The sequence below is a fragment of the Varanus komodoensis genome, unplaced genomic scaffold (genome assembly GCF_004798865.1).
Source record: "Varanus komodoensis strain SLA01 unplaced genomic scaffold, ASM479886v1 scaffold30, whole genome shotgun sequence".
Classification (NCBI taxonomy): Eukaryota; Metazoa; Chordata; class Lepidosauria; order Squamata; family Varanidae; genus Varanus; species Varanus komodoensis.
In genome coordinates this window covers 11,499,551-11,525,635 of record NW_025335762.1, presented here as the reverse complement: position 1 = coordinate 11,525,635, position 26,085 = coordinate 11,499,551, and the positions used below count along the sequence as shown (strand labels likewise).

General features: G+C 47.5%; 1 protein-coding gene across 3 annotated transcripts in view; it reads right to left on the bottom strand.

Annotated features, from left to right (window-relative positions):
- Positions 1-2,838: 2,838 nt before the first annotated feature.
- The window catches only part of ROBO4 (roundabout guidance receptor 4), a 69,313-nt gene continuing 46,066 nt past the window's right edge, over positions 2,839-26,085 (bottom strand). For 2 of the 3 annotated variants that reach the window (XM_044437601.1, XM_044437603.1), the window contains exons 18-20: positions 22,931-23,331; positions 15,949-16,209; positions 6,625-9,348 (exon numbers count right to left, since the gene is read on the bottom strand). In XM_044437601.1, the coding sequence (XP_044293536.1) occupies positions 9,173-9,348; positions 15,949-16,209; positions 22,931-23,331 (838 nt within the window). In that variant the 3' untranslated portion in view covers positions 6,625-9,172. Of the gene's footprint in view, positions 2,945-6,624; positions 9,349-15,948; positions 16,210-22,930; positions 23,332-26,085 lie in introns of those variants that run through there. The other variant, XM_044437602.1, reaches the window with a different exon arrangement.

Here is a 26,085-nt window from a genome sequence, read left to right as displayed (position 1 = left end):
ATCAAGGATAAATTCTGCCTGGGAACTGATACAGCTTTTTTAGAGGCGGGAGAGAGCCAGTTGGCTACCAAGGCTGGGTTTGCGCGTGAAGGATGCCACCGTGTCACCTCGAGCCATGCTGCTGCAGAGAGCATGGCTGTGCAAGAATGGCAGGCCCAGGACCTTGGCTTCTCCCACTGTCTTCTTCACTCACAGGCATGGGAGGCAAAGCTTGAAGGGTCCTTGAATGGCAGCATCCAAATGCACTCATTGGTACTGGACTTAGCATATAGCCATCAGGACCGGCAGCCTTCTCCTCCATGAACTTGCCCAATGCTCTTTTAAAGCCATCCAAATTGATGGCTGCCACTTCTCTGTGGGGCAGCAAATTCTGTGAATTATGCACTGTGCGAAATACTACCCTTGATCTGTCCTGAGTCTCCCGTCAATTAGGGTCCTTTACTTACCAGGATCCTTTACATACAATGAGTCATTCAGGCAACTCTTGGTGCATATAAACTAAGCTACACTAACCATTCCTCTTGCATTTTTTGATCAAGCTCATAGAATTCAAAAAGAATTTCAGAAATGCAGGCAAATTGGAGAAAATATGGGGTTGAGGTTGACTTCCTTACTTGGGAGGTGCCCAACTGTGCCTTCTGCAATGCAATCATTTCTCTGGTAGTCTGCAGATTCTTCCGCATCCTGAACGTTCATTAAGGCTCAGGGAAAGGCTTCGAGAGTTTATTCTGCCCACTGGGCTTTTTCAGCTTAGGAAGCTGATCTGGAAGGTCAACAGACTGTGGAGACATGCATAATAAAGCACCCTCAGCCATCTTGGAAAAGCTGCATAAGTTCAAAAAGCAACACTAAATTGAATTCCGAAGCACCCTGGGAACAAGGCAGAACAACAGGAGCCTCTTTCATGGTGGAAGAACAATGTCAAAAAAGTGAAGGACAGATTTTGGCTCAGCACCAGCTCCATCTCATCCCTGGAGCTAGATGGAAAACTCACACCCGCACTGCGATGGGTGCGAAATGCAGGCCAATTGCCGACTCCGTTGATGATGTTGCCACTTGAGGTGACTGTACAACCTTGCAAAAATAGACAAGGAAAGCTGTCATAGAAAGGCACAAGCATCATGCCAGTGGTGAGCCCTCCCTGTAAGAAACTATTGAGAATGTACCCCATCCCTGGAGAAATTCACTGACAGCGGTTCCCCAATATTATTGCTCACAAACAGGGTGGAGAATTTTGAGAGGCCCCTTGTGTGCCGCTCTGGCATGAAGGAGGCCAGTGCTACTAGCCAGTGCTGCGCCGAGATACCAGTGGCTGCGTGTCCTACCACTTACTCCGGCCTCCCGTCCCAGGCAGTTGACTCCACAGCCCAACAAAGAAATGGGTGACTTCATCCACTGATGGCAGGCAGTTATGCTCAAATGCCCTGAGCTCACATCTTTCTGCAGGCAGATGCTGAAGTCATCACTGCTGACTTCATTGAGCTTCTGTTCTGGGATGGGAAGGATGTTTATGTAATCTTTCAAAGGAAACGGGGGGCCCGTGGCCACACTCGACAGGCACAAAGGGTTTGGGTTTCCCAGCTCCCCGCTAGGCAGCTGTCTGTGTTTTTTAGACCCTCTCCAACAGGAAGTCTCTCTGGAGTTCCCTGATTAAACCAGACGGGGCCCTCAAAGGCTGCCAGGTTGCTCTGGGTGCCTCTCAAAAGAACAGCCAGAGGCCACGGGGAGTTTTCCTTTCTAGGACTCTGATCTCAACTGTACCAGGAACAAAAAGCAGCTGCTAATATTCCTCCTCCTTGTGTCTGTTTCCTCCTGCAACTGAAGACTGGAGATCTTTGGCAAAGCGGAGCAAAGCCTTTTTGGCACAGAGGTGGAAACCAAGCACACCCCTGGCAAATTATCCCATGTTTCTCATTTTCCAAGGACAGCCCACCTCTCTCAATGGTAAATGGCATCTCCAGCTTCAAACTGGGAAAGAGAGATCACATTTTTAAATGTTTTAAGTACAATGCAATATTAATTATATGAGCATCACAAGTCTCTTGGTTACAGTCAGGGACTCACTTGGAACATGAAATTGCAAGCATGAAATAAAGGAATGAGACTGTGCTTACTGGGCATGCACTAAGGACTGTGGTTCCTATGCATAGTGCAAAGATATTCAGTGCATTTTGTGGTCTGGAGCTTTTGTTTTCAAACAATGAAATGCCTGTTTCAGATCTAGCTGTTTAACTATGCTATCAGACTCAAATCCCCTGGTTCCATTTAAAACATCTGATGATGTGCAATACCCATCAATGCGCAAAAGCGATGCATTGCACAGAAGCTCATGCAGATGTATTAAAGCATCCGAATCACCAAACCGGTCTCTGTGTATGCCACAGTTGGGGTTCCTGCAGCCCCCAAACTCAGAAGCTGATGAGCATCTAGGGCACAGTGGCAGGACTGGCAGAGTCTAGCTTTACCTCCCTGATCATCTGGCTCTGCATTTTCACCAGATAGCTAGCTTTGGCTATCTGTTTAGTTGCAAAGTCATGCGTGACCCATCACAACCCCATGGAAAATATTCCTCCAGGCTCTCCTGTCCTCCACCATCCCCTGGTCCACTTAAGCTCACACCAACTGCTTCACTGACTCCATCCAGCCACCTCATCCTCTGCTGTCCCCTTATCCTTCTGCCATCGATCGTTCCCAGCTTCAGGGTCTTCTCCAATAAGCTGTTCCTTCTCCTTAGGTGGTCAAAATATTTGAGTTTCATCTTCAGTATCTGGCCTTCTAAAAAGCAGTTAGGGTTTATTTCCTTCAAGATTGACTGATTTGATCTCCTTGCGTTCCAAGGGACTCTCAGGAGTCTTCTCCAGCACCACAATTCAAAGGCCTCAATTCTTCAGCACTCAGTCTTCCTTATGGTCCAACTCTCAACCTTGCAACCTTATGGTCAATCCTGCAAGTGGGAAAACCATAGCCTTGACTATATGCACTTTTGTTGGCAGGGTGATAGCTCTGCTTTTTAGTATGCTGCCTAGATTTGCCATAGCTTTCCTCTCAAGAAGCAAGAGTTTTTTAATTTCTTGGCTGCCTGCAGTGATCTTGGAACCCAAGAAAATAAAATCTGTCACTACCTCCATTTCTTCCCCATCTATTTGCCAGAAAGTGATAGGACCGAATGCCGACTAGCCAAGGTATTTCAGAGTGAGAGGAAAGGAGTCTGCATTGCTTCAGGACACCCCATATCCTGGCTGTTCCAGTCTCCTCCGCTCTGCACCACCCAAAATGCCTCCATTCCCCATAAGCCATGGTGAGATATTTTTTGCATAAACAACTTATGGTGTGTCCTCTTTAAAGAGGGGGGAGATCATGTGCAGTTTTGCTTTGACCAGACGGCTTGCCTTCTGACAGCTGGCAAATCAAAGCAATGTGGGGAAAAGCCCCATCCAGAGCCTCTCTCTGGGTTCAGAGCTGATACTGGCTGCACACCTCAGAACATTGCCCAGGTGAGACCTCTGTGCTTGCACAAGTCCAACTAGAATTTTAAAACAGCGACAAAACTTTACACATCTATGGACACACTTTTAGAGGTGTGGACAACTGTTCATGGCACCTTCCATATGTCCCTTGGGCACATCAAAGGGGTTATCCCTGGTGGGGGGATACCTGAGACGACCACAGGTTGTGCTCTTGCTCTTGCTGAACAGCTCACTCACTGCCTCCTTTACCCACAGTGGGATTAATCACCAGGTTGGGATGACATGGCAACCCACTGTAGGCAAAACAACTCCTAGATAGCCCGTGTGGTCTCAGGATGACCTGCTGGGGGTGGAGGCTGGGCGGGTGGGGGGGAACCAAACAAGCCACTCTGCAGGAAGTGGTAAGCTGTTCAAGGTGGATTGCTGAGTCATGTGAAGTAGGTAATGCACTCACATTTGTAGATATGGATAAACACAGCTATCTGAATGAGTGGATGGAAGAAGGTTGGAAGGAATTTTTTATTATGGTTACAAGCTAACCAGAGTCTTGATACCAAGAGCAAATGCAGCAATTAAAACAGGCTTTTTAAACGGTCTCAACACCAAATTTGCATTGCAATAAAAAGACTTTTGCAACCCTCCCAGTGATATAGGATAAAGCATCCCTTAAGAAGAACGCATGAAAGGAGACTCGGCCTCTTTCTGCAGTCCTGTGCAAGTTACCGTGCAGAAAGACATGATCAACAGGCTCTTTATTCCCGCTCTGCACAAACACAGATGTTCCTTAATTGGGATCTTGTTAAATCGCCCACTTAACAGTGCAGAGAGCAGCACATAGAAGCAAGAAAGCATTAATGCTCTCCCGTAGTTGGGAACAGTTCATTTATGTAGATAAGGAACTCTATCATCCATATTCTTACGAATAAGGCAAGACAAGCATCAGTTGCTGTTCTCAAATGCTGCAGATCCGAATCAGTTACGGTGCGATCCTATAGCTGCCTGACTTCATTTGGCTTCTTCAGAGTCCCAGAACTGAAGTTGTCCGAGTTCAGAAATGTGTCTCAGCAAGGCGGGGGGGCGGGGAGTCAGAAGGGAAGAAACAGGCTAAATGTCTACATATGACAATTCATACCAGTGCCCTTCCCCTCCTGGCTACTTTTTCTAGACAGCTGAAAACAGCCATCCTTGCATGAGGCAAAGTGAAGTGATAGCAGAGACCATCGGATGCACAGACTCCCTCACGTTAATAGAAGTCTGTGGCTTGAGGAAGGGGCAACAGGACTGCACCCTTAATCTCGATACAACAGAGCTGTGCCTTTCTTAAATGACAGTTGTTCGGAAGAATCTCAATGAGTCCAAGAGCAATAAGCAGATACAGTTATCAGGGGCTGTGGAAAAATGCAGAGGAAACCACTATGGAAGGGCATTTATCCGAATCAGGTACACAACAGGTACAAGTGTGCCTTCCCCACACAGGGCGAACGCTCTGCAACATTTCTAAGAAAACCGGGTTCTACTCTTTCCCTCTGAAAGTTCACAGATATCTGCCTTTCTGGACTCTCCTTGGGGGTGTGGTTATGGACATGATGAGCAGCTGGATTTCAAAATTTACCACTAAACCACACTTGTGGTTTGGCAATATTGTTTTCTGCCATAGAGAGAACAAAAATAACCTTCTATCACCCAGTGCTATGCAGCAGGACGAAGAAGGGGCCAGTGGGCAGACCCACGGCAACCTGCACCCTTTAATGTGACAACAGAAGGCACTGGGCTGTGGCAATCTTCCCTAATGGTCAAAGGTACTAATTAGAGCAAACTGCTCCAAGAGGCTAATTAGAGCAAGCTGCTCAAAGAGGCAGAACTTTTGCCCAACTTTCCTAATGCTCAGCCAATATCCCTGAAAATATCAAATCCAATTAGCTCATCTTGAGAAGTAAAAGCTCTGCTCATAAAATTATCATTGCAGCTATAAAACTATCCATCCCTCTTCTCTACTGAGCACAGGCACTTAGCTCCCTGACCCCGCCTGGCTCATTGAGTGCCACGGCACTGACTGGAATACAAATGCCAAAGCCCAACCATCTCTCGATCGCAGCTCTAAGCCAGGGCAAGGGATTCCGAGCATGCTTCAAGGTGCCCCAGTAAAAGGCAGGGCAGCCACACGTGAAACCTATGAACCCCCAGGCAAAGATTTTCAATCCATTAGGGTGGCCAGGTGTCCTACTTTAAAGAGGACGGTCCTCTATTTAGGAACGTTGGTGGAGGACACTCCTTTACTTGAAATGTCCAACCCAAATCTGGTTTATTCAAAGACTCAGAAGGAAGGAGATCTCTGAAGGCACCCATTGACTCTTTACAGTTGAACAGAAGACCGAGCAGTAGGCTCAGAGGTCACTTGGTTAGTCTTCTTGACTATGTTGTCCACCATATCGCATGTCAATTTATATATGCATCCATAAGCATAAATTTGCATATGCAAATATTAAACAAATTGGTGTCCTGCTTTGGGGAGATGTGCAAGTGGCCGTGCAAGTCAGCATAAGAAGTTAAGAACAGCCCTGCTGGGTCAGACCAAAGGCCTAAATAGTCCGTTTGGCTAGTCAGGTGCTTCCAGGAAGCCTACAGTCCGAGGCATGAGAGCAACACACCACTTCTGGTCATCTAGTGAGGTTTCTCAGCCATTGGTGCACAGAGCATGGTGGCCAAACTACAGGAAGTGCATACCCTTCCAAATAGAATACCACTTTGCACGATAGTTGTGTGTGCCAATTTAACTCTATCAGTGCAAAATTTGAAATTTGCTCTCAGTTAAATAAAAATACAAGACATCTCAGCATACTGGAGAAGGCTTATCAAGCAAACCCCATGTCTGCTGTCCAGGTGCAACATCAAGGGCTCTGGGCTTTCTTTCTTACAATTCTTTACTTTAAACCAGAGTTGTATTGGATAGTCCTTCAAATAGAGAATTTCTTCAAACGAAGGACTGTTCTCTACCAGCTCTGCTCTCTGTGAAGCAGGACACGTGCCGACCCTAATTCAGAGGCTTAATTCTGCCTCTGTTCCAGGGGGTAGCACACAGCCCTTATGAGTAGTAGCCATTGATTTACCCTGCACTCTAGGACTTGATACAAATAATCTGAGAAACCCAGACTGCTAGTATGTTCATATGTCCAAATTTATTAGGGAATTGAAGGGTCTAATGTGCACATATAGACATGCATTTAGAAATAATCACTAGAATTTAAATATAAATATGATACATCACAGCACAGGGAAGAGGCCTGTGACCACGTGGCCTCTTTGCCTTCCTCATCCACTGTTAATGGGAGACTTCAAGTCTCAGCTCTTCCTGCTGATGGATCTTTGTTTCTAAACTGGACTTGGGCTGGCTAGCAGGTCCAGTATCGAGGGCTGGCATGGTTGGGCAGCTGAGGGCCCACACACCCCCGCAGGGGCCCACTGACAAGAATCCCATGGACTTGCCCACCCCCTTCACTCTTGCAGCCTGTTTAGTCATCCACCTCTCAGCTGGGCAAAGACCTTGATGATGGTGGCCCCTACACACACATTGGACCAAAACGCAAGCAAGTGGTAGCCATGATGAGAAAGACAATGAGAAGCAAGAGCAGCTGCTGGTAAAGGTGGCAAGAAGGTTAACTCACCAAGGAAAGGAGTCCATTGAATGTGTCTTGCCCACCCAAGAGCCCTCAAAAGCCTGAGGCCAGCTATACTATGTGGCCCTTTGGAAGACACCTTCACATTTTCAGGGACAGAACAGGATAGCTTGACTGGAGATGACCTGTTCAGTTAATCCCTCACTAAATGTCCCTGACACATTTCCTCCATAATCCTGTTTGACCTGCTATCATGTACACTCATTACCAAATTTGCAGATCATTTCCATTCAGATAACATTTACACACGCATCTCCCAAGGATGGATTGACCCGAACCAGATGTTCACCAGTTTCTGTCAGCTTTCCTCTAAGGTTATCTTCCAAACTGCATCCAAGGAAGGCACAACCTCCATAGCTGGATGGCCCTTATGAAACATTGGAGCAAGAGGGAAGAGATCCCCTTTCGTTTTATTTACACAATAAGCCCATATGCACAAGAAAAGGTTAGTAGTTGTGCTACCATCTCAGGTGCTTTAACAGAGCAGGCAGGCAAAGGAAGGAAGCGTTTTCAAGTCAAGTGGATGGTTCTTCTGCAAGAACGTAGAACAGCAAAGAGATAGAGACACAGCCAAGGATTTTAGAGGAATGATTACAAAAGTTCTCTTTCCCCCACTTTAAAGAAACCACCTTTTATATAGGAACCCAGCCCAAACTCTCGCTCCCTCTCTCTCTGTGCGTGTGTGCATGCGTGTTAGTCAGGAGGAGAACCCAGATTGAGCCTTAAAGATTCACAACCTCTAGAGATGGGGGTTATACAGGATATCAGAACCAGTGGGCCTTTCTCCTCTCCATTAATAGAAATGTCCTTGCAAGTCAGCAACCCAGATGGTGGCATAGACTGATGGATCCTGGGAGGAAAGCCAACAACAAAAAAGGACCCAAAGATTTTTCTTCATTATCTCAACACTGATCTCTGCGTCAGAGGCAATTGTGAGAATCAGTCCTCTGCAGCATTACCAACTGGCTAGAAAGAAGAAAAATAACTCTGGGCTGGTCAGCGCCTGCCTCTTTACAGGAAGTTCTAATACTCAGAAAGCGACAGGGGATGCTTTTCCTGGTGTCAAGATGAGCAAGATCACCTGCTCAGGTCTGCAGATCACACTGCTGTTGGAGGGGCAGCTACAGTGGCTGGTTCAAGGGGTAGCAACCCAGGCCTCTGCCTGAAGAGACAAGAAGACACATGTCAGCACATGGCTCCCAGGTGCGCTCCAGTGCTTATTTACTTACATGCAATTCCCCCTGCAATCAGGGGGCTTACTCTCAAGTAAATGAGCACAGGAGGATCGCAGCCCAGTTGTGTCACAGTTGATAACACAAAGGTGGGGTGTCTCAGGGACCCTAGAGGGCCATGATCTCTTTCCCTGGCCCTGCCTCCTTTTCTCCAGCTAGTGGCTGATTTTTGTGTATTTCTCCCATTCTAAAACATTGAAAACTGTCTCCCAGGGCTTAGTTCAGCCAGCAGGAGCTTTATGCTCCAATATGTTGGTTTTTTCCCATTTTTTGCCCATGCTTTTGCTTTTGGCCCTGCCTTCAGATCCATCCACTGCTGGGAAAATAGCCCCTGAAAACTTCCCTAAAATTGAATTTGGTCAGGCTGCAGCAAGCTCCATATTTCTGTACTAACAAGTAGGACTTGATTCTTGCTGGTCCCTTTTCCTGTGCATTTCCAAGATGTCCTGCTAGGAGAGTGCAGCAAAAGAGTCTTTCTGCAGTTCTGTGGAATTCCGCTGCTGGCAGACAGAGCTGGCCCAGGAATTGTAAATTGTATACTGCTGCCCTCCGGTACCCAAAGAACATCCACAGGCATCCTTCCCACTGGGAATGAAGATTGCAATAAAAGCATCCAATCCGCCAGACCTAGACTGGTGAAATTATGTGAGCCAAGGAGAGATGTGACCCAGCTTGTAGCAGAGCTCTGTGATCCTGACAGGCTCCTCTCAAAGAAGGATGGGAAGACCCGGCCTGGGGTGGGAGCAGCACGTTTTGCTTTTGACCACCTTCTGCGCAGTCGGGTCGCCGCCATGCTGCCTCAATGGCTTCTTTCTCTCCCTTCATTTGGCGCGGTGAACTTCTCCATGGCTGGCTCCTCTCCTCCTTTTGGAATGGCAAAGGCGCCTGACCCAGGGTCCTGGGCGCCTCTTAGGAGGGCCTGGGCAGCACCAACCGCTCTGTCAGGATGGTTGATTGGATTTGACACAGTGGCCCCTGAAAAGAAAACATCTGTTGCTATCACTGCCCTTTGGGAATATGAGAGACATGCACACAAACACTCAAAAGGGGTCTGCTCCAGGCTACAGACAGCGAGACCAAGCTGAAAATCACCCCTTTGTGGATTTAGAGAGAATATCCTTTGCACACACAGGAGCTGATCAAAGGCATGTGTCCTGGAGGCTGCTTCAAGGACATTCTGCAGTGTGATGCGGTGGTCAAGAGGGCGAACGCCACCCTTGGTTGCAAAGCCAGAAGCTTGTCTTCTAGATTGAGAGAGGTATTACTACTACTTTATATACCATATTTTTCACTCTATAAGACACACTTTTTCCCCCTCAAAAGTAAGGGGAAATGTCTGTGCGTCTTATAGAGCGAATGTGTGTGCCCGACACCCGGGACACTGCCGGCCCGCCTGCACCACGTGGCACCACCTGGCCGGCATGCGCTCGGTGCGCCCTGCTCCACCCCCTACCTCTGGCGCAGGTGAGAGCTGTGCCACTCAGGGGGAGTGGTGTGGAGGAGGAGGAGCCGCGGGCTTTAACCCGCCAGCCACACGGAGAGATGGACTGCTCACCCCCACTGCCTGGGAAGACCTGCCGCCACCGCTGCGCCACCCGGAAGACCACCGCCCGCACGCTGCCAGCCCGACTGCACCACACCTGCTCTGCCCCCCTCCTCCGGCGCAGGTGAGAGCTGTTAATCACAGGTCGGTGTGTATTTTCAGATGGCAACCCATCTTTTAATGAAGCCCATGGGGAAGTGATGGGGAATGTGCCTGTAATTATCAGGAAGCTTTCCATGGATCCCTCCTCTAAAAACTAGGTGCGTCTTATGGTCAGGTGCATCTTATAGAGCGAAAAATATGGTAACTCTGGTGTGTGCAGACCTGGAGTATTGTGTTCAGTTCTGGGCTCCTCATTTCAGGAAAGATATAGCCAGGTTAGAGTCAGTGCAGTGTAAGGCCACGAGGTTGGTGGCTGTATTGCAGGGGAAGCCGTATGAGGCAGGACTGAGGGAACTGGGTCTTTCCAGCCTGGAGAAGAGGAGACTCAGAAGGGATCTTTTGGCAACATACAGGTATGTGAGGGGATGTCACAAGGAGATGGGTAGAGACCTGTTCTCCTCTGCAGAGGAGGGCAGGACATGCTCCAACAGAGCAAAGCTTGGGAAACCAAGGTTCAGTTTGGATGCCAGGAAGTACTTCCTGACAGTTAAGACCCCAAGGGTATGGAATGGACTTCCTTGGGAGGTGGTTGAGACCCCATTGGTGAGGGTGTTCAAGGATAGGCTAGACATGCACATGGTAGGCATGTTGTGAGCAGAGCTGGCTGGAGCTGGGGGTCAGACTAGATGGCCTGGGAGGTCCCTTCTGACTCACTCTGTTTCTATGTTACAAAGGCTCTTTTCCTCCAGCAGGTCTTCATTTCATCTCCAGGAGGCATCTATTTCTTCACACACCCAAATGAAATGTTAAAGGGCTCATGAAGCAAAGGTGGCTCAGGTTAAGAATGGCATCTTTTTGATTGGTACATAGGGATTCAGCTAGGAGTGTACCAGAGGGATTAACTCCAAGGCCCTGCCACCCAGAGACCTTCCCAGGGAATGGGGGACACTGCAGAAACAAGTCATCAGTGTCTACCTGGGCCAGGCTGGACATGCCATGGACCCCCGGAGTTAATGCTGCTCACTTCAGCATCCTTTCTTTTTTCATGTTATAATCAGGAGTAGCCTACTGGTTGCAGATGCTCATTTTAAATACTTTTTATACTTTTGTAGAACAAAACTTATTTCCCAATATCCGTGTTTTGCTTCAGGGCAGCAGAAGCAAAATTCCACTTTGTTCCTATGGTTATGGTGGAGCAATAATTTAAATGAAATGAAAATGTGAAGCTGCACATGTGTGTGTATTTTTAAAACAGGGTTGGCAGACTGGTTTGCTCAAACAGTTCAGGAATTCAAAGCAGATGCAAAACACGGAATTCAAGATCATGCCCTCCATCATTGGAATAGTAATAAAAGCAGAACAGCTGTTTGAAAATGTACATGAAATGGCATGGGTACAAGAGAGGAGATTTATTCCTACTTTCCATGGATGTCACAGCCATGACAGCACAGGTCCCAGCAAGGGTAACATGTGACACTTCCTATTCTTGTTTTCTTTTAAAGTCAAGGTGTATGAGAACAGCTATTCACTGGCCATTCTGGGGTGGACAAAATCCCTACACGTACAAAGGAGTTCTGTTTTCCCTTCCACTGGAGCTCCTTAAGTGATAGAGAGCATAAATGGTTGATTCCCTTAGTGATCTAAATTGCCAAGAGCAAAGCAAGGGGACCAACATACTACCTGCATCCCCATGAGGAAGTGTCACTGCAGCCTGCAGCTTTAGGGGCATGGGAGGCTGTTTATCTCAGCTCAGACCACTGGCCCATCTTTGGCATTATCCTTTACTCTGGCCTTCCCCAACCTGGTGCCCTTCAGATGTTTCACACCACACCTCCCTGACTTTCCACCATGCTGGTTCAGGAGAAAGGAAATTAAATGCCCAAGGCACCTCATGGGAAAAGACCAGTCTGCACTGATAGGTGGCAGTTCTCCAGGATTTTAGGCAGGGCTGTTTTCCCTTAGGGAGATATTGAGGATGGCCCTAGAACCTTCTGCATGAAAAACATTATGTGCTATACCATTGGGCTATGGTCCCTCCTGGTCCATGGATCATTGCAGTTCATAGCAATATGACAGTTGTTCTCTACTGATACCTCAACCATTGCCCATCTATTCTCTGCTAAGAAGCCAAAAAGAAAACAAGAAAGTTCAGTCCAGGACTGCATTGTATTCAACTCTAGCGTTCTCCAAGTGGCCTTTGAATGACCTTGATGGATGAGTTGTTCCCACACTAAAGGCATTTGAGATGCAGCCACGGAGTCATCTGTCAGGGATGCTTTAACTTGGAGTCCTGTCTTGAGAAAGATTTTGGACCCAATGGCTTTATTGGTTCTTTCCAACTCTACTATCTGAGAGAGAAGAGTGAGGTATGGAATGTCAGAATGCAGATGCGGAACACCGATCTTCTTCTCTCACTTCAGATTCTGATCCAAAGTGGTTCTGGCAGAGGGCACAGGCCAAGCCAGATGCTTCCATCAGGCAAGGTCTTTGCTAATTGAATCTCTCTTTCCTGCTTGCTGAGGCGCAAAGGTGTGGGAAGCCATCAAGGCTCCCATCAGTCAGTCTGAACATAGGAAAATCAATAGGCCTTCTTTCCTCACCCCGTTGTATGATCTTGAAGCAGATTCCAGCAGAAATGCAGGGAACCTTTGGCTGTTTGCAGAGCCCCAGAAGGAGAGGCCACATAGAGAGAAAGAATTAAATCTTTTCTTTCCCAGAGCAGGATGCTTGGAGCAACATCTGCAAAAGTAATGTATCTGCTGAAGTGTAGGAGCAAGCCCAGTCACCATGAGTGTCATTCTCAGCTTGACTGGCCAAGCAACATTTTAATATCTGGGTCATGTAAGATAACCTTCTGGTGCTCACCCCAACACTCATGTACTCAGTTCACCAAGCTGCAGCACTGCAGGGATCAAAAAGCTGAACTTCCCACAGTGCTCATGTGGATCCAATTCTGAACTGCATAGGAACTTCTAAATATGCAAAGTTGGGTATCCCCTTTCTGTGAACCTTTGTTTCCAAGAGGGGGCACAATTTGTGCATTTTGAGTCATTAAAAACCCCTGCCAAGGAAATTTGTGTAAAGTCAGCCAATACGCACAAATCAGTACCTGAAAAACATGAGGATCTCATGTGATTTGTGCAATGACACTGATAGCTTCCTCTCCCATGAATTTGCCCAATCCCCTTTTAAAGCCATCCAAATTGGTGGACATCACCATTTCCTATGACAGTGAATTCTATGTTTCCAAGGGAGCCAAGCTCAAGGAACCAAGGTTCAATTTGGATGCCAGGAAGTACTTCCTGACAGTTAGGATCCCGAGGATGTGGAATGGGCTTCCACGGGAGGTGATTGAGGCACCATCGGTGCAGGTGTTCAAGGATAGGCTGGGCATGCACATGGTGGGGATGTCATGGGCAGAGCCAGGGGTCAGACTAGATGGCCCAGAAATCCCCTTCTGACTTGCCCTGTTTCTATGTTTCTAAAGATACCTTGTCTGAAGAAGTACTTCCCTTTATTGGTCCCATACTTCCCACTAATCAGCTTCATGGAATGACCCTGAATTCTCCTATTATGGGAGAGGGAGAAAAATCTCTCTGTATTCACTTTCTCCATTCCGTGTGCAATTTTAAACACCTTTTGCCCTTTCCCACTGAGATGTGCTGTAGATTGATCCCAGAGGGACAAGGAAAGCAAGTGCACAGGAGCAAAAGTGATGAGAAGGAGGCTGTCTTGCTCAGGGTGCCAGGACCTGAAGGCAACTTGCCCAGGAGCCCCTCAAAACCTACAACTGACATTGCTGTGTGTGCGATGCAGCCATCTGCCATGGCGTCGATGCCAACGCTCACGGTGCCCTGGAGAGCCTTCAAAAGGTAACAGGATTAGTCCCCCCAGGCAGCCACAGACTGCCTTTTAACCTGTGCCTTTACCAGCTGGACAGATGGCAGGACAATGCACAATTCCTCACCCTGCTGTAATGTGCCCCTGTTCAGCCATTGCAAATATGGTTACCATCCGTGCATAAAGGAGGATTGGGGTCATGGCTATGGTCCAGGTATGCTGAACTTTCTTTACCCTGAAGTCCAAATTCGATTTTGGAAGAGTTCTTGAGGGCCACATTCCAAAGCTGCACGCGGCCAAAGACCAAAAAGCCGCGTGAGCAATGCCAACATGCCATCACTGCCAGGAGCTTTGCCTCAGAAAGGCATTTCAAGCTTAGGGAACCAAACAGAGCATTGTGGGAAAGACCAAAGGTACGAAGTCTCAGATTGATCAGTGCTCAACAGAAAGTGGCATGGCCTTCTGGAGAATCCTAGAGGATTCTTAGTTGGGCTTGCATTTGGTCCCTGGGCTTAGATTCTGCATGCCTGTCTCAGGTTACCATGACGCATTCATCAGCTCTGTGTGCACAAAAGCTACAAGTGCACAAACTGTAAATAAGTGATTTCCCTCTACAGCCTTGGAATCATAGAGTTGGAAGGTGTCTCAAGGGTCATTTAGTCCACCCCACAGTCAATTTGGGCAATCCACTGATGCGGCATCCCCTACAGGTGACCATCCAGCCTCTGCTTAAGAATCCTTGGGGATCTTTGCAGCCACCAGCTTCTGAGGCACCTTGAATGGCTCCAGAGAACTGCATTACTCTAGTCCCAACTCCTGCACACAGATTAAAAACACACGGAGAGTGTGCAAGTTGGGCGAAAAGACCAGGAGGCACCACCCCAGTCTCTGTCCTCTAAGGTAGACTTGCCAAGCACTCTCTGTTGGGGCTGCTCCGACACCAACAGCTCCTGGTAGCTGCAGTGCTCAGAATCAGTGCCGGACAGTTGGGAATCGCCATGCACATTTCCCACCATGCTCCCAGTAGAAGATCTGTCTTGGTTACTGTGGGGAATAGAAACAATGCTCCGCCCCCCAGACACTCCTGCTTTTAAAACATGCTGATGCTCTATTTTGAGTAGGACTTGCCACATGGAGCACTACATGGGTTGCAACAAGAAGAACAGAACTGTCTTCAAGTTTTTGTATTCAATTTGTTTTGGAAATAATATCTGGGTTAAATCTTTGTGTGCACATGTGTATCTGTGTGTTCGTGTGTATGTGCATGCATGTATGTCTGCATTAGTCAGCTGAATCCAAAAAGTCAAACATTACAGTAGCTAGGAACATCTGCTGAAGATATCAAAGGTTTGAGCTAGAATATATGCAGAGAAGAACAGAGTTTGAAGGAGGTTGAGGGAAGAACTCAGGAAAATAATTTAGGGCAAAGTGAACAAGAAACTACCCTCCTGAATAGTTGGAGAGGGGAAAGAAAATAACTAATTTTAAAGTAAAATGCCCAAGGCAGAAGCAGAGAGTGGGAGAAGAGATCTCAGGCTCCTTGAAGTAATAAAAAAGCAAAGCTGCTGGAGCTTGGGAACTCGTTGAAAGAATGCTGGACATCATAGGACAGTCAGACCTTTCTTCAATAAAGGGCCTGAATATAATAGGCTCCCAGCCTAATTAGGTTAGCTGGTTGCATTTATCCAAGGGTCTTTTATCACCCTATTGCTAACACAGGTTGTGTGTGTTTGTGTTGTGCCAATGTATGTAATTTCAGAGTTCAACATTGTTCTTATTAACCATTTCTTCAGTCAAAAACAAAATTTCCTTCTTTGAAGTGTCATGGCCTCCAGCCTCACATCTCACTGCCAACTATCACATTTCTACAGTAGGGACCTGACATCCAGAGACTCTGAAGACTGGTTTGGCGGAGGTAGCCAGAGATGTGGGGGGGGGGGGCATTTGACAAGACAGGGTCAAAAGGAAGAAAGAGTGAAGCAAAACAGGATAATCTATTCTGCCTGCTTTCCTTTCTGTTTGCAGAATGAAGTACTGCTGGGCCAGTGGAAAAGTTTGGCCACTCCATCATCCGCAGCTAAGATACTTGCCGTATGTTCCTTGCAAGGCAGAAGCACTGGGCTGCTGGGCCTCTCCCAGCCCTGCTGCCCTGTCCTTTCCCACCTTCGAGGCACTGCTCCAGCTCTCCACCTGCTGGGCATACTTGGCTTCCATCTCCTCCACCCAGTCGGTGCTCCACTGCCACACAGGAAGGGACTGTGACCCAGGCTTCGGCTGCCCTGCCTCTGGGCTCTCAAAGGAGGGATGCAGATGCTGGAGTCCATCAAGAGAAGATGCAGAAGGCAAAAAGTCTGCAAGGAAGAAGAGCAGGCACATCATTCGTGCAGGGAGAGGGGTGAAAAATTGGTTTCAGATTGCTTTCAGTGGGATTTACCAGGTTAGTGGCTTCCAGAACACAGATTTGTGCACAATCTGCATTTGAAGACTATATTTCCGAGTTTACAGTGTGATTCACAGACCCCAGAAGGTGTCTGACACCGTGCATACTTTTGAGAAAAGCACACACGTACACTTTCCTCAATGGGAGACAAGTATGTATGATTCTAAGGGATGCACAACTGAAGAGTATGCTCTGGAAAATATGCACAAAATCTGCATGATTGTCCATGCGAAAAGAAAAAACCCTTATTCAAAAATCAAAGCACAAGTTGGAAAACTTTAAGGAGCTAGTGTTTTGTTGCACGCACATCCGTAATCATTGCTACCCATTTCAGAGTACAGGCCTGCCAAAATATAGAAATCATGATGGAATAGCAGCTCACCCCATTTCTGCTCTGGCTAAGAAAGGGCCACCACCCTTGCCTGGGCTTCAGAGTGCAAAGATTTATTTATTTATAGACTTATTTTCTGCTAATCAGCCAAGGGCCCTCTAAGCAGATCACAATAAGTAAAACGTATAATAAAAACAAAAGCAACAATTAAAATACAACAAACAAAAGACAATAAAGAAAGATGTACACAGTTGAGGGCAATAATTAAAACCATACGTACTAACCAACAAGGTAAAATTATCAGAATAAAATTGATTTTCAAATTGCCTGGAGAATTAGGCCTCTTAAGGAGGTGTTGATGGCCTCCTGGACCCAGACATGAAGGTCTTGGCTAAATGTCTTTATGAGCCAAGATGGACAAGGATCAAGTGAGCAAGAGGTGGGCACAAAGAGAGCCAAGCACCTTGCCCACAGCGTCAGACCACAATAACTGAAACTCATTCATTAAAGTTGGACAAGATGGTGCTCTGAACCCCACTCGTAATAGGACTAAGCCAACTGTAGAGTCCAAATTTTGGCGCACGTGAGTGACTTTGTCTTCAAAGTAGTGGGCAAATCCCTCACAGCAAACCACCAAGGGTTTGGTGGACTCACTAGGTGTTCCAGTGTGCAGGAGATCCTGAACCACTCAGGAAGGTTCGTCTGGAAGGCCTTGTGAAGACGCGATAGAAGTAGAAAATATTGATGCTTTGCCACTCTTATCGCCATGGGGTAGGCCCTATAATGGGCTCTGAGCTGTGTTCAGTTGGATGCATCCGGAGAGTTCCTCCACCTATGCTCAAGCCATCTCCCCTCTCGTTTCATTGCCCTAAGCAAAGATGGGATTTACTTAATATTTGGGATTTCTGTGAATAATTTGGGAGTAAGTCAGTACTTCTTCCATGCTCACGATTCCTACTGCAGCTTAGAAGCTCCTGCAGGCACCAGCAAAATGTTGCTGAAATGGAAGAACAGCGCCTCCCTGTTTCCTCTGACTGTGAATGCGACATGGTGGTTTGGGAGAGCTAAAGTGCTAAATAATCCCTGTATGATTACTGAACAGGTACCTCTCAGTCCTTGCCCTCTCCCAGCTGGGGGTGAGGAACAGAATGGGTCCAGATTTAAGCAGAGACAGGCAGCTAATGACAAAGGGCTGGAGTGGCTTTCCGTTAAGGGAAGGTGAAGGCATTCAGGGGCTTTTTAGTTTACGGGAAAAGATGACTAAGCGGCGGGGGAGGACATAAGAGACTGAGGTTTATAAATGAATGTATAGTGTGGTTCAATGAATGAAAGAGAGAGCGAGAGAGATTTATAACTGGAAATAGCTGGGATTGGGGCCAGTGCCACAAGGGCAGGCTCTGGAGAAGACATTTGGCAACTCCATCTGTGAGTGTCTAAACACCCAAGCTGCACTTGCCAAGCACTTATCAGATAACAATCATTAGCAGCTGCCCCCAAAGTGCCCAGGGGGCAGTTGTGCCCCACTCTGCTGCTTTTTCAGGCTCTGTATGACTTCTTTGCCACTTAAAAAATATTTAGACAACTTAAGTCAGCTTCTGCTGCCTTCCTTTGGATAGCGATGAGCGGTCTCTCTAAGACGCCCCAGTAGTATCTTGGAAGGGCTACCTGTGGTTGATCATTGCTTTAAAAAATCAGGCCCCTAATTTACAGAATTTTTTTCCTGGCCACCCTTGCCGATTTCACTGCAGGAGAGATTAGCTCAAGGGCAGATGAAGGACCCAGTCAACCTGGCCATGGGAACAGGGAGGAGCTGCAGCACCTTGAGACTTGGAGGAGACTTGGAAATGGGTAATGTTTCAGATAGGGAGCTCCCACTTCCAATCTGGTAGGCCCATCTGTCAGACGTCACCATGGCAGGACGGCCAATTAGGGACACAGCAGGAGGAGCAAAAGCATGCCCAGTTCAACAGTGCTTCTCCCCCAAAGAAGGATTTGGGTAAAATAGGTCAGAAAGGGGTCGATACTTTGCTTTGTGCATGCTCAGAGATTTGAATGTAGTAATAAAGACTTTTGGCAAAGAAACGCTGGTGATCCTGATATTGCCAGGAGGGAGAAGCACAGCTAACAACGAAGACTTCCAATCTGCTTTACATGGTTGATGCAAACATTACGGAAAAGCTGTGCTTGAAAAACTGTTGTTTAGGGTTGGGGGAGTGTCAGACAAATTGGATATTTGGGGCCAAATGCAAATATTTAGAATTATTTTAAAGCAAAGTATGTTTCTTTTATGCAGCATGGAGAAGTCCGTCTGCATGGTTGCAGATGTGAAAGAATCGCAAATTATGCCTAGTTCCTAAAACTAATTCCAGAATGAATTTATACAATTGATGAAAATGCATGACAGTGTAAAATCCAAGGGAACCATTGATTTATATTCTGAAAATTTTGGCTTTTGTCTTGGGGATACATTTTTAAACAAACCGGCCTAGTTTGTACTTCCCACAGTAATATACGGATTGGAACACAGTTGTTTTTGGACTGTGTTCCTCTCCAAATTTTGCAATGCTGCTCACAGCTCAAAAATTACAAAGAAAAATATGTAAAAGTGGGGGTGATTCATTCAATATAAATGCAAATGTTGTGCTGTTTCCTTTTGGAAAAGAAAAAGAAAAATTGCAGATCAATGCAGAAACAGGATGGAATGGGCTTATGATTGAACACATCTGAAATTGACACAGCCCAGGAATAGACTGACCCACCCACCTCTACTGGAAATGCAAGATTTCTCATCAATTAGATAAGCTGAAATCTCTACTGATAGTATGTTAGCAGTAGAATGGTCACTTATATAGCCCCCATAAAAAGGTCCCCAAATCGGATAAAATGTGTATATGCTACTTTAGATCCATAAATGCAAATTTAGAAATAATCATGATAATGTAACTAAAATAAGGAACATCTTTCAATAATATTGAAGACTGTCAGCAGTTTTGCCTACCTGTTCCGTTTGCTTTCTAGTTGCTAACTGTGGATGGGCAACCATTCAAATGGCTCTTTATTTTTAAACCAGAATTGAACAGGACAGATCTTCAAACTGAGCTGGGGTGGGCAACTTATGGCCCTCCAGATTTTTTGGCCTAAAAACCCCACCATTCCACACCTTTGGCTACGCTTGGCAGAGCTAATGGGATCTGGAGGGCTACAAGTTCAGTAAGGACAAGTGCCAAGACCTCCACCTAGGAAAAAGAAACCAAATGCATGGATTCAAGATGGGGAATACATGGCTCAGTAGAACCGAACAAGAAAAAGATCTTCGAGTAATTGTGGACAACAGGCTAAACATTAGCCAACAATGCGATACAGCCACCAAAAGGGCAAATGCTATTTTGGGATGCATTAACAGAAGTATTACTTCCAAATCTCAATAAGTAGTAGTTCCTGTATACTCCTCACTAGAAAGACCTCTCCTGGAATACTGTGTCCAGTTCTGGGCACCAAGATTTAAGATAGATGCAGGTAAATTAGAAAGGGTCCAGCAGAGGGCAACAAAAATGATCCAGGTTTTGGAAACACTGCCCTCTGAGGAGAGACTGAGAGAACTGGGCATGTTCAGCCTGGAGAAGAGAAGACTGAGTGGGGGGGACATGATATCCCAGTATAAGTACCTCAAAGGCTGTCACAAAGAGGGAGGTCAAGATCTCTTCATAATGATGCCAGAGCGTAGGACATGGAATCATCAATTCAAGTTGCAACAACCCAGATTCAGGCTGGACTTCAGGAGAAGATTCCTCACTGTCAGAGCAATACAACAGAGGAAACAGCTGCCTGGAGAGGTGGTGGGCTCTCCCACACTGGAGACATTCAAGAAGAAACTGGACAGCCCTCTGAGTGGGATGGTGTAACTTGGTGACCTGCAACAGCAGGGGGTTGGACTCGATGGTCTTCATGGCCTCTTCCAACTCTACTATTCTATGATTCTATAAGTTGCCCGCCCTTGAGTTAAGGATGCCTTCCAACAGAAGGTGATATTCTGGCAGCCCTTCAAATAGAGGAATGTCCTCCATTTTAAAAAGAAAGCAGGACACATGGCCACCCATCTGAAAGGTGGTTGTAGATGTACAGGAAACCTCACAGCAGCCAGGGCCATAACTTTGCTCATGACCCTTCAGAAATGCAGACCTCCAGCGTGCCTTGGAATGGAGCACACAATGATGTGAAATGCTGGGACCCGGCCGGGAGCTGAGAAGGCCTCTCTGCATGAGACAGGCTATGCCTGACTTGGCTTCCTTGTGGTGGCCCAAGGGAGGCAGAACATCTGGGTCAGTAGCTGCAGGATCCAGGAAGACATTCAGATGGCCCAGTCAGAGGAACTGGGGGCTGGGGCTGGGGAACCCTGGCTGTATCACTGAGAGGAAGGTGCGCGAGAGCAAGGGATTCTCAGTCTGCTTCTGCCTGGAAGCACTTCCTTCCTTCTGCATCAATTTTGTCATTTATGGCTCCCAGAGTTTGCAATACGGGGAGAAAACTCAAAACAAAAGCCTCATTCTAACGGCAGCAGAGAATTACTGCAGTGATAAATCAAGCTGCACTTTCTTGGCTGTCTGCCTTATTATGAGGAACAGAGATTGAATGGAAGTGGCTAGAACCTGAGCAGCAGATACAGGATAAATCAATTCAGCTGTCAGCTCCAAAGAGCAGATCACACGCTGAGTACAATTGAACTCCACTGTCCGAGAGAACATCTCAAGTGGGTGGGGGTGAACAGGAGAGACTGGATTCTGCTCACACACTAGTTGGGCTTATTGGCTGGCAGGCCAGGAGGCAGATGCCAACCATTTCAAAAAGGTGAAATAATGGATGTGATGAAAGACATAGGATCCAGAAAAAAGCAGTGGAAGTCATTTCATAATCTTCTGCATTCCAAAGAGACCTCCCTCGATTTTATCTAGAATGGGAGAAAACATGCTTCCTTTGACTCGTAAGGGGGCACCATTCATTGGCACCAATAAGGGGTCTTTTCCCCAAGCAAACACAGTTCTGGTTTGTCTCCAGGTCAGTTCAGGGAAGGGAAGAAAAAACCTGGCAGGCTGTCTTCCCCAGTATGAGTCCATGTGGGCCATAAGACTTGGGTAACCAGTATGCTAACTAAATTTGTGGACAATACCAAACTGGTGGTAGTAGCCACAGGAGCAGGTGATCCAGATCCAGGAGGATCTGGACAGACTGTGAAAGTGGGCAGGGGCCAACAGGATGGCATGCAATGTGGAGAAGTGCAAGGGCTTGAGACACAGGAAGGAGGACAAGTGATTGGAGAGCAGCACTTGTGAAAAAGATCTCGGGGTACTTGTCAACAGCAGGCTGAACATGAACTGGCAGTGTGGCGTGGAGGTTAAGAAGACAAATGTCACCCTTGGATGTATAGACAGAAGCATGGCTTCCAGATCTAGGGAGGTGTTTATACCGCTTTACATGACTCTGGTGCACCCACAGCTGGAGTACTCTTTCTAGTTCTGGGCTCCACATTACAGGAGAGACATAGCTAGGTCAGAACTGGTTCGGTGTAGGGTCACAAGAATGGTAGCCGGGTTGGGAGGGGTGACATATGAGGAGAGATTTGGGAGAATTGGGTCCTTTCAGCCTGGAGAAGAGTAGACTCTGAGGGGATCTGTTCATCCCTGAAGTGGAACGCAGGACGCATTCCAATGGGGCAAAGCTCAAGGAACCAAGTTTCAGGTTGGATGTCAGGAAGTGCTTCCTGACAGTTAGGACCCCTAGGATATGGAATGGGCTTCCAAGGAAGGTGGTTGATGCCCCATCAGTGAGGGTGTTCAAGGAAAGATTGGACAACCACATGTTGTGGATTACATGAGCCAAGTCAGTTGGAGATGGGGGTCAGACTAGATGGTGCAGGAGACCCCTTCTGACTTGCTATGTTTCTACATTTTCTGGGTGTACCATGATCTGTAGATTGCCATCTCACAGCAACCAGGAAGGGAACCTTCTCCGGTGGTTGGCCTATATGGCACCACCATATAGAAGGACCTGCTCATATTCGGGAGGCACCAAATGCATCATACTTTAGACACAAAGATCCACACCTTTCCCCAGGTTTGCCCTAAATGTATTTGCAGCCCAGTCTGTTTGTCTGTAATTATGCTGATCCTTTAATTGATTTTAATCTTTTTTAAATTCATGCTGTAGCAGTTCTGTGTTTTCCAATGCATAGTATAATGTATTTTCTGACCTACTTAGAGATCTTTTTAAGGATGCTCAGTGTCATAGTGAAATAGGCGTAGCTTACCTGTCAATGCCTTGTCAACCTCCCTCTGGGTCAGCCCAAAGCAGAAACTGTCCACAGCCACAGCCAGGGCTTGGGCAAAATTGGCATCTGCCAGGAAAGAGCCATCAGAGGAGCTGACCAGGCTGCAGCGAGGGCTGGTGCCGTTGTCCTCCGAGACAGAGCCCCATCCGTTGAGCAGGGAGCCACCCAGCGAGGCTTCATCCTCACTCAGACTGGAGGAGGGAGTCCGGCAGAAAGCACGGAAGAACGGGGTGGAGCGGCTGCTGCTGTCCATGAGGTTGGGGTCATCATCACCTGCGGCATCGGCTGTCAGCAGCTCGGAGGCCAGCGGGCTGCAGATGTAGCCATAGGTATGAGGTGGAGAGAACGCCCGAGGAGGGACAGGAATGCTGTTCAGGCGCCTTGAAAGAAAGAGGAGATAGATGGCATTAAAACAAGGCCTGGGCCATGAAATGGAGGCTTCCCCCACAGAGACAAAGGCACCCTGCATCTGAGGGCAAACTCCATTAAATGCATCTTGTGCAGTTTTGGGTTGCTTGTTTGATTCCAGAGCACTGGGGGTAATTACTGGGAAGGCAGTTGGTAGGTTAAGAGCACCTAGCTTGTTCCTCTCCAGCTACACTCCTGGGGAAACCCTCTTATCTAGCATGGCTATCTGCACTGGGAGGTTACCCCTCACTGGAGCTGAGAAGGGGTCTTTCCCTCAAGCAAAAAGCAGCTCCAGGAAAAACAACCTTGGACAATCATTCTTAATTTGAGTAGTTCTTCCACTGACCAGCTGGAATGGAAACAGGTTAAGGAGAGGAGGAGCCACTTGGAGGTGGAGAGCAGAGTGGATGGGATAGTCTTGCCTCCCGTTGCTTCCCTTGATGCGGCCTGGTGGAGTGTCTCCTGCCATGTGACAGCGGAAGGAGGCAAAGGCTGCTGGCGTCTCAGCAACAGTGATGGCACGGCTTGCTTCTCACCCCTCTCTCTGCTGCAGCTAGGTGGAATGGCTGTCGCCAAGTGAGAATTCAGGAAGAAGGGGAGGGAAGTCTTATTGGTATCCACATCCACCATGGGTGGTATCCAGTTACTGATGGACAGCAACCATCAGCAGAAGAGGGAAGGTACAATGTTTGGCTCTTCTCTCTCCCACCTCCCATGTTTTCCCAAAGGGTTGGCCAGATTTGGGAGTGATGGGCTGTTGCAAGGAGATGTAGTATCACCAAAAATTAACCTCTTCCCTCTCCTTAATGGATGCCTTCTGACACTTCTGGGGAACCAGAAGAAGAGTGCCCCATGTGGTTGGCTGTTTCTGATTTATTGGTTCTGTCAGCAAAGGTAGAGCAAACATTTACAAATGGAGAAAGTAGCACACAGTTAGTTGTATATCTTGACTCCCAGCAAAACCATCATGTGCAAACCCAGTGGAAATGAATGGGCATTTCAAGTACAGCTCTTCTTCTTACAAAGACTGGAAGAAATCTACCCAGTGCACCAAAAGGCCAGTGACTGGTGAGACGCATGTGCACCTTCAGCCAAGAAACCAATGCCTTAAAAGAAGCATCGTTCTGTCCAAATTCCTGGACAGGCTGTCTAAGGATGTAATTTTTCCTTCTTCTATAGATCCTGTAGAGAGCCAAAAAAGAATGTATTGGAGATGCTGGGAACGGCGGCCTCTCTAAGGGAAACAAATGCATAATGATCTTATTACCTTCTTCTAGCCAACTCTCCCTCTCTCTCTCTCTGAGGTAGGAAGAAGAGGGAAAGCAGGAAATGGGACCAAATGCAAATGGGACAGAATATCTTCTCTCCCGGAATGTTATTTCCTATGTGCATTGAGACTGCAGTCAAGCCAGCTCTGCAGCTCTGCAAGGCCTCCTGTGTAGTTCTGGACCGCAGCAATTTCTATTTATTACACTCAAGCCCTTACGCAGCTCAGAACTTAGGAATGTCAGAAGAACCCAGTGGAAACCCCATTAGGAACCCTTCTTAGACTGCATCCTGTTTCCCAGCTCAGCACACCAAATGTTTCCAACAAATCCACAAAGAGGCAGCACCCCCATCCCTCTTCCTCTCCCCCCACCTCCAGCCGTCAGATAGTGAAAAGATCCAAGGCTCAGACTCACAAGACATGTGCGCAAATCTGAATATGCTAATTGATGCATCCTGGGCTGCTCTTTCTGGCTACTCCTGCGCTCCCATTGCCCTCCCCCAACCAACACCTGATTGGTTCCCAGAGCTGCTACTCAAGCCATTAAGAAAACAATGTTTTAGATCAGCATCGATGCATCCTGGAGCACATCCAACAGAGGGATGCAGCCCTTCCTTGTGCCAGATGATGAGGTGGAGTGGGGAGGAGAGAGTCCACCATGTCCATGCCACAGCAGCGTCAGGCCCATGTGGCAGCTGCAGCAGGGTCATGGCGGGGCGGGTAGGGCCTTGAGAGCTCCTGAACCCTTGACAGTCACCCACCCGTGCTGCCCCCTGATGCTGGACCTGAGGAGTGGCAGCAGCCATGGAAGTGGGGCATCCTCCCAGCATTTCCTCAAGTCCATCGGCCAGGTTATTCTTTCCCTTAAACATGCATAAAATGCCTGACAGATGCCAACTGCCCATGCTGGAGCTCTGCCCCAGGATCTGTTTTGGTATCTGGGGTGAGGCTGCTCTGCCCTTAAAGAGACCTTCAAGGGAGCGGGGAGGGTTGCTGAAACCACTGCCTCTGCTCCGGACAGCCCAAAAGGGAAACCAGCAATAGAGAGGTTTTTTTTTTTTTTTTAATTAGCAGCTCATTTGTGTGGCTCTTATTGCAGGCACATACTCTCCCTCTTAAAATTACAAGGTCAGCCTCGGCAGAAACTTAAACTAACATGGGACCCTGCTATTCCAGGCATGGGTGTGTTTCCATCCTGGCCTCTTCACGCCCCCCGCCCCCCATTTCACCCAGAGTTGCCTTGCTCTGCTGGCAATGAAGCCTGCCCCCCCCACACACACACACAGAGGCTGTGCCTGGTGGTGTCGTTGGGTAATTTGAGACACTCAGCCTCAAGGCTTTGCTCCATCACCACCCCCTTTGGCTGGCAAAGTGCGTTACTTTATGAACCTCAAAACGTGGCAAGCAATTCCTGCTGCATTTGCCCCCTGCTGCGAGCCCCCCCCCCCCCCCCCCCCCC